The following is an 11457-nucleotide window of genomic DNA, read 5'->3' as shown; positions in this document are numbered from 1 at the left end:
CAGCAACCAACATGAGTAACACTGATTTCTTCCCACCATTGAATGGAAAACACCCTGAACATATATCCACCAATTCCCCTCAGCATTTTTATTCGTCGGTTCTTATTTGATTGCAACTGACTTCTGCAGATTTGAAGTTGTCGTTTGTCTTGATTAATTGTGGTCGTTTTTTATTTTATCGATTGTGTATTGTCTCTTGTTTTATATTTCGCGAGTGATTAAGAAATACGGGAATTAATCTTATCTTTTTGATAGAAATTTGTAATAAAGCTAGTGCGTCATGAGCTTGGAAAGTAGCGTTGAAGTGGCAGAAGCAGCTGTTCAGTGTGTCGCTGCGGAAGAATGCCAGCAAATTCCAGAAGAAAAGCCGGAAATGTGAGTGAAAAATGAATTATTTCACAGAATATTGTTCTAGGAAAATAAGCAATTGATGATGGGCTATCGTTTTCAGTATATGCCTCAGGGAATCAAAAGCTAATTTGGTCGCATCCGTTGGGGTAACTGTTGCCTTAATCGGTTACCGGGAATTCGTTACTTTGTTTCAAATTAACACAATAATAGGAATATGAGAATATAAAAAAACACAACAAGCTTATTTTAAGAGGATGCTATCCCTCTGCAATAGAAATAATGAAAGGACATTGAGCTAGGACCCTGATCTGCTTGAACAATGTCCAAGGTTAAGAGACCGGTTCAGGTCATGGAGGTTACCTTCTGCGTTTGTCTTGTTGGTGTAAAATTTGCAGTTTCCAAGTTGTAATTGCAACGTCGTGGCTGTCTTCATTGGTGAATAATGTAAATGTTATATATCAAAGTAAAAAGGGCAGTTAGGAAGCAAGCAAAACCATATATTTGATGAAAATGACCAAACCAAGTGCAAACCCTTCAAAGAGCTATTTGACCCTAAATGAATCTTATTGGGATGTAGAGATCAAACCCAGAAAAGGGGACGTCACCCAATGTTTCAACTGCCAAGAGCTCGGCCACGTTTCCTCAAACTGCGGAGACGACCCCAGATGCGTCAAGTGCGCGGGCCCACACGCCTCTAGGGACTGCCCCCGGTCGAATTCACAAGACACCTCAAATGTGCAATGTGTAATCAACTGGGTTACCCAGCCAACTTCTCGAGGTGCCCTCGTAGGGGGGACTCAATCCAGCGCAAAGAGAGAGCTGAAAGCATCCCGCACTCCCGATATGCTCCGTTCTTCCTCAACCTTGGCAGGCCCTCCTTTGTTCGTGCCTCTCAGCCTAGCCCTCTGCCTCCTGTCAACTGGACCGCCCCGCCCTCACTGTCACCATCTTTCGCCGCATTGGCCAGGGGTTGAGTTGACTTACCTTTTACCACATCTATCTTCGTCTCCCCCCTGAAGACAAACCCGAAACGTACTTACAATTCCTCTTCAAATTTCTAGACAACCAAAATTAAGGCGCTCACACTCAACACTAATTTGCTCATTTCTAACGACAAATGCTTCGCTCTCCACAAGGTCCAAGAAGATTCCGATCCTAATCTCGCTCTCCTAAACGAAACCAGGCTGGGGGGAAGCCCCCAACGTAAAACTATGTGCTCCCAGTTACATTACTTTCCGTAACGACACGGGCAAAGGCACAGCCACACTAGTTAAAGCGGAACTTAGGGCAAATACCATCCCATCGGTTGCACTGGCATCAAACTGTCTGTTAGCAGTAGTCAGACTTCCTATTAGGGTTGGAGGCGACCTCCGAGTCCTAATCGGCTCTCCCTACTTCCCGGGCGGCGTGTGTTTGTGGTGGGGGAGAAGCTACAGCTTCTGAGCACTCAGGCCGTGTTGGTCCATTGTACTCGCCATCCTCGTCTAACAGAATATTCCCGATTCGTTAGCGTATCGCAGGATTTCCGTTAGTGGATGTGATGCTACCCGTCGCAATTGGAGAACATCGGCACCAAAGATCTGATGCGTCCATAGGCCATTCACATAAGAAATGCTCCGTGGATTCCCCTTCCTCATTACAGGATGGACACGTATCATCTTGAGTAATTCCTATTCTGAACATATGCCCAGTTAGTGAATTATGACCAGTCAGAATGCCCACAATACTCCTGCAAGTCTTCCTGCTTTTCGACGGGATAAACTTTGCAGTTTGTTTGTTTGGCTCTGACAGGAAAAGTTTAGTCTGTCTAGCAGGATTAAGGCTTCGCCACCTGTTGTTATGGGAAGCTTGTTCCCAGCTTTTGAAAGCAGCATCAGCCAATACTACTGACACCCCAATTGCTGGTTCCGGTCCGGGCATGCGGAAAGTTGAAGCGTCTTTTGCTAAGGCAACCTATACACTACAATGACCAGGTACCCAGAGTAAATCCACCGTATTTAATCTAGAAACAGAGTTCAAACGGTTTCTGCATTCCTGGACGATTTTCGAGGTGATCAAAGGACTACTCAACACCCTCAATGCAGTTTGACTATCACTGCAGATTGCGATGCGCCTGCTCTTCAACCGCTCGTCAATCACCCAGTTTGCCGCCCTTAGGATCGCATAAACTTCGACTTGAAAAACCGTTGCATATTGTCCCAAAGGGAAAGCCCATTTCTCGTTTTTATTCAAGAGGAAGACTCCGGCTCCATAACCCTCTTCTGTTTTTGAGCCATCGGTGTAGAAGACTTCCATATATCCCGCCACGCATTCCTCTGGGTCTTCCCAGTCCTCTCTACGCTTCAGGGTAACTACATATCTTCTACAGATGTATGGGGACACGAGAATCGGAAGGCATTGTAAGAACTGGATTCAGTACTCCCAGTAACTCTTCCAATGCTCTGTGCCCCCCACATCCGTTGTTTCTCCATAGATCTAATCGAATTAGTCTATGAGCTGCTCTCATGGCAGTGCTTTGAAAAAATATATCCAGAGGCTGCAAATTGAGTAGTGTATTCAGAGCTGCGCCGGCGGATGTCGTGCTCATGGCACCAGTGATACCCAGACCCACAGTTCTTTGCAGTGCGGCTAGTTTACGGTGAAAACCTTTTTGTCCACCTTAACCCACCACACTACGGATGCAGATACCAACTCGGTCTAATGATGGCAACGTATATCCACAAATTACCACATGAGGCTTGAGTCCCCATGTCGAGGTCCGTCTGCACAACCCATAAGCTGTGAGAGCCCGTTTCATCTTTACCTCTACATGTTTGTTCCAAAGAAGTTTTTTATCTAGAGTGACTCCCAGATATTTCACTTCTTCGGAGAGTTGATGGGTAGTGCCCCTCATCTCTGGAAGGCAAAGACCATTCAGTTTCCTCCTTTTTCTAAATAATACCATTGTGTTTTTTTTGAATTAACGGACAGATTATGTCTGAGGCACCAGCCGTCTATGGAATCAACGGCACGTTGTATATTCCTACACACCGTTCCAAGATCCCGATCAACAGCAAGTACAGCCACGTCATCAGCATAAGCTTGAGCATGTATTGGCAAATTTTGCAGTTCGCATAGTAGCGAGTCGATCAGCATACTCCACAGAAGTGGCGAAAGCACACCTCCTTGGAGGCAGCCCTGCGATGCGGCTGCAGTCAGATAGCGATCGACACCCACCTCAGCGCACAGCAATCTCTGCGTTAGCACAGCATGGATCCACTTAATTAAAGCATCATCAACACCATGTTCTCTGGCGGCATCACAAAGTTTTTGAAAAGGCGTCAAAAGCCCCTTCGATGTCCACGAACACCCCCATAGCGTACTCACCATTCAAAGTTGCATCCTCTATCTTTGTGATCAAAGAATGAAGAGCAGACTCATAGGACTTCCCACTCTGCATGTTGGTTTTCACTAAGTGGGTGTGACCTAAGTGTGTTTCCATGGATGTGACGCTCCACCAGTCTCTCCAAACCTTTCAGCAAGAATGAAGCCAAGCTGATCTGTCTGAAGTTCTTTGGATTAGAATAGTCATATTTCCCAAGTTTTGGTATGAAGACAGGTTTCGGTATGAAACGGTAGTTAGACTTCCTGTTAGGGGTGGAGGCGTCCTCGGAGTCCTAATCGGCTCTCTCTACTTCCCGGGCGGTACAGGTCGTCACCTCGTTCCCATTCTGTCCGAACTCTGAAAAATTTCGCCTAATTTCGATGCCTTCATTCTCGGCGGTGACCTCAACGCGAGGCACGCATCTTGGGGCGATCCAGTTAACAACGAAAACGGCAAATTGCTCTTTTATTGGTTTCAGTCAGGCCCATTCGTTAGCGCGGACATCATTAATGTTGGAGTGCCCTTATTCCCTCATGGGTCTTATTTCCTAGACAGCTTTATAATCTCGTCCAATCTCCCAGCATATGTTACCAGCAACTCCTCTTTGGCAGCCCACTCCGATCAGCATGCCCTCAGCCTCTCTCTGCATTTACAGCAACTTCTCCCTTCACTCACCGCATAAATTCAGATCCTTCAATCTGCCAAGCTGGGATGATTTCCAACACGACTTATCCAGTGCACTGGGACAAATCGCGCATCCACTCTAATGCTGAGTTAGATACATACATCTGGAAAATCAACTCTGCCTTCGAAACTACAATTGACAAACATGCTTCAGTTAAAGAACCTGGTTGTTACAAATACGGGTTCCTTTCCCCCTCAACCCTCCTCTTAGTCCGCGATAGAAACAGACTACTGCAGCGCAGGAAATGGTTATGCAACAGATGCAACTCTGACTATTGTCTCCTCTCTGAAATCATCAAAGACCTGTCCAGCAAAATCAATGGAGCTATTCGGTCCGAACTGAATGCATCGTACAAGAAACTCCTCAAATCCCTCAAACCTGGCCCAGAAGTTTTCTCAATAATTAATCGATTGGGTGGAAGAAAAAAATTTTCTCTTAACGTCAACTACCACCCGATAAAAATAGTTTCACTCCATTGAGGAAAAAATATCCGCTTGGGAAGACAACTTAGCCACTTATTCAGAGCCAAATCGCCAGCGGACCCCATCTGAAACTCGTTGATCGCCACTACTGTCAACGATGAAAGGTTGAACTTGGAACGGTCTTACCTTTGCTCCTTTTCCTCCAGCTGCCTGACTGATATAGTCAGAATAGGCCCGTTTGCCTCCTTCTTTGTCTCCCTAGAAGGAGTCGAACTTCCAATCATCCCGTCTAACAATAAAAAATCTTCGGACCCCGACTTTGTCCTGCGAAAGTAATCGCCTACAATCAGTGAACGTCTCGCCATCCTCTTCAACAACTGCCTGAACAACGGATACTTCCTGGTATCATGGAAATCAGCCCTCCTTATACCTGTCCCTAAGAAGGGGTGCTCGGGTGATCTCAAAAATATCAGGCCTATCTCTCTTCTTTCCAATATTGGAAAAATCTTCGAACGTATCTTACTAAGTCATCCCAATAGACACTACTCTCCTATCATTCCACTCCACTTCCAATCAATTCGGCTTCGAAAACCTCAGATCCACTGAGCAATCACCTGGAAAATAGGCATTGCACCGTAGTCTGCGCCTTAGACCTTGAAAAAGTGTTTGATTCAGTTTGGAAAGAGGGCTTGCTCTACAAACTAATTCAGACCAATTGCCCCCTCCCCTTATTTAGAATCCTCGCAGACTTCATCTCCAACAGAACTTGCCACGTGCGCTTCGATGGACTTCGCTCCATCGACTTCCCGGTAAACTCAGGAGTCCCTCAGAGACCTATTCTAGGCCCCAAAGTTTTTAACATCTTCCTCCACGATATTCCCCTCCCTCCCGTAAGCTTATCGCCCAAGCCAGCGGCAACTCATGCAGCCCTTCACCTGCCCTTCTCCCCAACGACGATGGTCCTCCCGCATCAGGAGGGATTCTCTTCGCTGATGACACCATCCTACAAGCGGGCGGGCGCAGGCCCTCACTAGCCTCTCCCTCTCTCAAACTCCTAATCAATAGGGTTCGCGTAATTCAACCGGTGGGCCCTCACCGTTAATTCCCTTAAGTCTGAGCTTATTGGCTGCAAAGTCCCCATCGGGAAGTTGGTTCAACAGGTGTTTATGCTCCATCGTGGGTTCCAATCCACGTTTCGCCCTGGGACTTGTATTACCCTTTTACCACCAAGTCCTGACCTGTAAGTATAGCATCGCATAATGTAAAGCTGGCAATTGATCCAATAACGTCAAATTAGTCAGCAATCCGAAATTTGCTAAATTCAATGCCTGCGTAATCCCGTGACTCTGAGTGGACGAGGCACTGATTTTGAAGGTTTCATCAAATTCATGTTCCCCCTCCCTCAGAAAAATTTGTGAAAGGTATGCTCTTCATTGCGATAGAAGGCTTGTCTTAGGGCCTACAATCCAAAGGGAGAGCACGACCCCCCAAAATAAGAAGGGGGGTCAGTCCACGGCATTATTGCCTAAACTTTCCAGAAGACAATTTTTGTTTACGGATTGAGAAGTCCTAAGTTCACATCCACTTGATGTCGGACCGAACCAAATGGAGAGTAACTTGCTCCCACTCTTTATGTTCCCCGGACTCCCCTTTTTGCGTTTAACACCCAAAGTTCAAAAAGTAAAAGAGGGCGAAGACGGCTACGTCGGATATAATTCGCATCCTTGTCGTGTTTTGCGAATTATAAAAGGGAGCGATAACACCTGCGAGTCGCTTCGGTCACGATGTTCCCAGAGCAGAAGGAAGGCAGCCTCTGCCCTGGTACGAAACCGTGGCCGTCTCCCTCCTCTTGTCTGTCAGAAGGTGAAGCTTGTGAATGTGGATGAAATTGGTCTCATCCTAGTATGTAAAAGCTGATCCAAGCGGACTGACACTATGAACTATGACACACGGAACCACTATGAAGACGAAGCCTTTTTGGAATGAGGGCATGCATATTGCTACACCATAAGGGGTAGGAATGTCCAGAGAAATTAGACGGAAGGAAGTGGACTTGTCTGCTGGGCGGTTATCACATTAGCGAGAGATCTTACTCTCTATCGTTGAAATTTTCGCTCGATTGAAGAAAGCGCCAAGGGAGGTGAAATGCGTTCGCGCACACAGTGGTTTACTCATGTATCAGCCAAACCACCGCTTAAAACACCTCCCTGTTGCGTTTAGGACACTAACTCCAAGACGTTTGAGACACTATCTCAAGCTAGACCTATTCAATTTAGGAGCACAACTACGTCGATCAGGGAGCCTCGCCTGACTTTGTGTCTCTTCTATTCATCACCATCTTTTCGCCTCAACAATGTCGGGAAAATAGAGAAAGTAGTACTTCGATAACTGGAGTCATTGGCGGCTCAGCAAAGTTCTCTTGGGGAAAGAGATTGCGAAGTTGATAATCAATTTCACGAAGTTTCCTCTTGAGCGGTGCACCAATGAGTTCCTTCAAAAACCTCGGCGAGATTGCAAGAATTGTGGGAGCAGTTTGATGCACCAATATCAAAGAATTTTCATCCATAAGGAAGTTCTGTGAAATCAATCTTGGGATTCTTGAGTGATATAAGATATAGTTTTGCGAATTGAAGGAAAAGTATCGAACCAAAGCCACTGACCAACAGGATCTAGTTATTCCGCCGACATTTATTGCCATACGGAGCAAAAGTTACAAGCAGTTATCATCTGATTGAACAATTACCTCCGCCAGGACGATAGTCTAGACACGATATCCCAAGTTCGATGGGGTCTATTTGAAGCGGGCTCAGATCCATGAATCTTTACGGCAAATTGTTCACAGCCAAGCTAACAACAATTGCCAAACTATGGTATATTAAAAACAATCTGCAAGGTGAAGCCGAGGTCCTCATACAGCTTGCAAACTGCTATAGCAGCAAGCGTATTTTGACATCAACCTTCATCAATCGGCTTCTTTCTTAACCTACCCACACGGTTGAAACCATAGTAAGACGCTCTATGACACCACCAGGAAATGTCTGTTGTACCTGGAGAACATAGGCATGCTTGGAATCCGATTGTAAGTTAGACGCAAATATGCGGACCCTACCTGTAATTGGGGTTAAGGAATCCATGGAGTTGCAACTCCAGGATGCATTGCTCCCATTTATCAACAGCAGATTCCAGCAGATTCGAATCAATGCACGATAAAGGCTAACCTTCATATCAATAGCGAGAGGCGCTAGCAACCTGCTCCTACACAATGAATAAGAAAGGAAACTGTTCCATTTGCCGGGATCCAATAATGCCACCCTTGAACAAAGCTGCAGGAAGCAGTTACCACAGTGTTTCTTGATTTAGTTAAACAGTACAAAATCTGCCTGTTTTGCCTATCAGCGAAACTTAAATGCAATGCATGCACATCGGGGAATATATAATAATAAAAATCGTTGGCGCAACAATCCATATTGGCCGAGATTGTTACCTTGATTTGACTTAGGTACTCTTTCACAGCTGAGTCGACTGGTGTCCAACATCCAGTCACGATAACGAATCTTTATGCCACCAGCGAGATTTGAACCGCGACCTTCTAACCGCAGAAGTAAGCCCAACTACCGCAGCACACGCAACCAATTCCCCAGATTGTAGCATGCCATTAGTCACTGCAATTGTTTACCGCCGAACCCAGATAAATTCCGGCAATCTGGTAAATCTGTTCTCAGAGGATTTAACCACCCGCCTGGGGTTGAGACGGATCAGCAAAAGGATTAACGTCAGCGAAGTGATGCCTAAAAGATATTTACATTCCATAAGGTCAAGGTGTCCATTCAATCAAGGGATTCACGATTCCACTGGTCGCTATTGTCATGAATAAAGTTGCATGGTTTCAACTTTCCTGGCCATTGGATCCTGTCAATTTGTCAATACATATTCGCCAACCTTTTACCAGCCTAGACTTGTTATTTGGCGCCGAATTCTATAAGAAGTTTCCCTCCATCGGGTAAATCAAATTTGGCTGGATCATCATCAGCAAGTTCGCGGCTTCTGACGACGCAGACTTTGATCAAGAGTCGTCATATGGTTTTTATAGAGAGAATCAATCATTGAATAATCAATTGTCGACGTTGTGGGAGCTAGAAAATGTCAACAACGAGCAACGCTACAAGTTACAGTTTTTGCAAACTGCAGAACGAGATAAAGTAGGAAGTTTCGTTATCCGATTGCCATTCACCGACAAAACTCTGTTGACTCAGCCGTAAAAAGATTCATTTCCCAGGGAAGAAGGCTGAACTCAATGTCCAGTACGTCCCACTTATGGGCGAATATGGGCCATATGAGGGAGACGAACAAGGAGCCGTTGTCAAAGTCATCATACCTCACTATGAGGTGCTGAAACTAGCCAGCGCAAAAACGATATTGCATGTGGTTCCCGATGTCTTTCAACGACATATCAGCCCTCCAGTCCGAGTTGTTGTCTATCCTACTTCGCTTCTAGCTGCCTAAATTCGTGTTCGGCCTCCAAAAGGATGCCTAGCCGTTCTAACTTACCCTATGGAGAAATGATCCCCATGGCAGTCGATACGATATGACATTAGTCACGACGCTAATTTGATACCCCAAAAGTCTATCGAGGTACAGCAACCATCTAATGAAAGATGTCGAAGTACCCTTCGCTTCTGCGAAGATGTTCATATGGCAGCTATAGAAAGAGGGCTTTCCTTAGAACGAGTCCTTGCCGAAGCACCTTCATCATCAATGGTTTCATTTAGAAAGGAGCTCAAAATACTTAATAATGTCAAGTTTCCAAGCCTTGCAGAGAACCGAGGCTCATTTAAATCCACGCCTTCTCCGAAGCATCTGAAAGGGGCTATGGGGGTGATTCTGGAATTCAAAAGGAAATAAGATTTTTCAACACTCTGGACATATGTACAGTGAAGCCCATGGTGTTTTACGTAGGCACCTGTCGTGAGACTTAATCCTACGGTCCTCTTCAGACACGGATTGATTTTGTGACCACAATCAGAGCCCCGCTGAGACAAGCAACAACGGTACCAGTCTAACCAAGTGCATGGCTTAGCATTCATACTGGTGGATGCAAGAATTACCTAAATCTCTACCGAACTATGGAGTACGGCACCCGTGTTGATATGCAACACCACGTCGAGGCCCGAAGGTCTCTTCTCGCTTGAGCATAACCACAACCACCATGAAACTCCCAGTAGGGGGACCAACCGCAAATAACCGAGCTGTCCTCACATACAACAGGAGTTCACCCGAAGTATGTGAGTCCAGGGGCTTTCCCGGTTCCCATGGTACCAGTATACCCCTGGTAAGGTTTCGTGACTAATTTGCCACTTCAGATGAGTCCGCGTGCAGACTCGGGTCTGATCGCCCTGATTAGGCCTTTGGAGCATTCGCCTACTGAATCACGGCCGACAAAACAAAGTGATTACAGCGTCTCCCGGTGCCACCACTATGGAGGTTCTCCTCGGCCACTTGGTTTTGGTTTGGCCGATAGGGTTGCCGCCCCATCTTCCTCGCCGCCACCTCTGAGCACCTGGACATATGTACATATACAGTTTGAACAGGCACTGAACTTATAGGTCCTCCTTGAGTGTAAAGACTCCTCCTTTCACTGCCATGTCATCCTGAGTTTCGCCAATTTATTAAAGGTATTTATTTTGGCACATGCAAATGTCTCAAATGTCTCCTGGATATCTACTTTAAGAAGTTCCTGTCAAATACAAAACAATTTTTCAAATGAAAATTAAATTATTTTTTCCTGTTTAGTGAAATTATGAAGAACATCTATTTATTATTGATACTACAAAGGACCTACTGGACAAGACACAATCTTTCATCCAGAACGATCTACAATAAAATCAGATGAATCATGTGTTGTATCTGTTGCAGATTTGGAATCTTTTGCATGTTTTTCTTTGCTTTGGTTTCCTGTGTTTTGGGAGTGATTGTGATAGTAGTTTGGCCGAGTATAGTGAAAAAACTAATTCAAGCAGATTTTGTCTTGAGTGATGGATCTATATCTTACGCGTCATGTGTGGCGAATCCTTCGCTAAGTTACTTGAAAGTGTACGTTTTTAATTGGACGAACTCAGATGACGTTTATAATAAATCGGTAAAGCCTCACTTCGAAGAGCTAGGACCATACGTATTCCAGGAGTATAAAAACCGAACCAATTGGATATGGCATTCAAACGGTACAGTATCTTTTATCCAAGCAAGATCTTGGAAATTTTTGAGTGGTTTATCGAAAGGAAGGACATTGAATGACACTATTATAAGCCTAAACCCTGCAGAAGCGCCAGTGCCACTCAAAAGAGCATCGATAAATAAAAAACGCGCCAGAGTTACAACGACTATCAGAAATTTGTTGTTTAATGAGGATCATTTGATCCTTGGCCAACCAACTGGAGAATTTACTTTTTCTCGATTCAGTGGCAACTTTACCATGTCTACGGGATCTACAAATCTTTCGACGCTGGGCAATATATACTTTTTAAACGGTCTAGACAGGACTGAAGCTTATGCTGAAGGCTGCGACATCGTGCAAGGATCACTGGGAGAACTATGGCCACCGATGACTAAACAAAGTATTCACAAATTTCTTTTCTCTC

At 45.2% G+C, this 11457-nt stretch overlaps 1 protein-coding gene across 2 annotated transcripts in view; it reads left to right on the top strand.

Annotated features, from left to right (window-relative positions):
- Positions 1 to 127: 127 nt before the first annotated feature.
- Positions 128 to 11457, top strand: part of LOC119654866 (centrosomin) — a 125261-nt gene continuing 113931 nt past the window's right edge. Inside the window, exon 1 of one of the 2 annotated variants that reach the window (XM_038060455.1) lies at positions 128 to 375. In XM_038060455.1, coding sequence (XP_037916383.1) covers positions 281 to 375 — 95 coding nt within the window. In that variant the 5' untranslated portion in view covers positions 128 to 280. The remainder of the gene's footprint in view (positions 376 to 11457) is intronic. The other variant, XM_038060459.1, reaches the window with a different exon arrangement.

The sequence above is a fragment of the Hermetia illucens genome, chromosome 4 (genome assembly GCF_905115235.1).
Source record: "Hermetia illucens chromosome 4, iHerIll2.2.curated.20191125, whole genome shotgun sequence".
Taxonomy (NCBI): Eukaryota; Metazoa; Arthropoda; class Insecta; order Diptera; family Stratiomyidae; genus Hermetia; species Hermetia illucens.
This window is presented reverse-complemented; position numbering and strand designations above follow the sequence as displayed.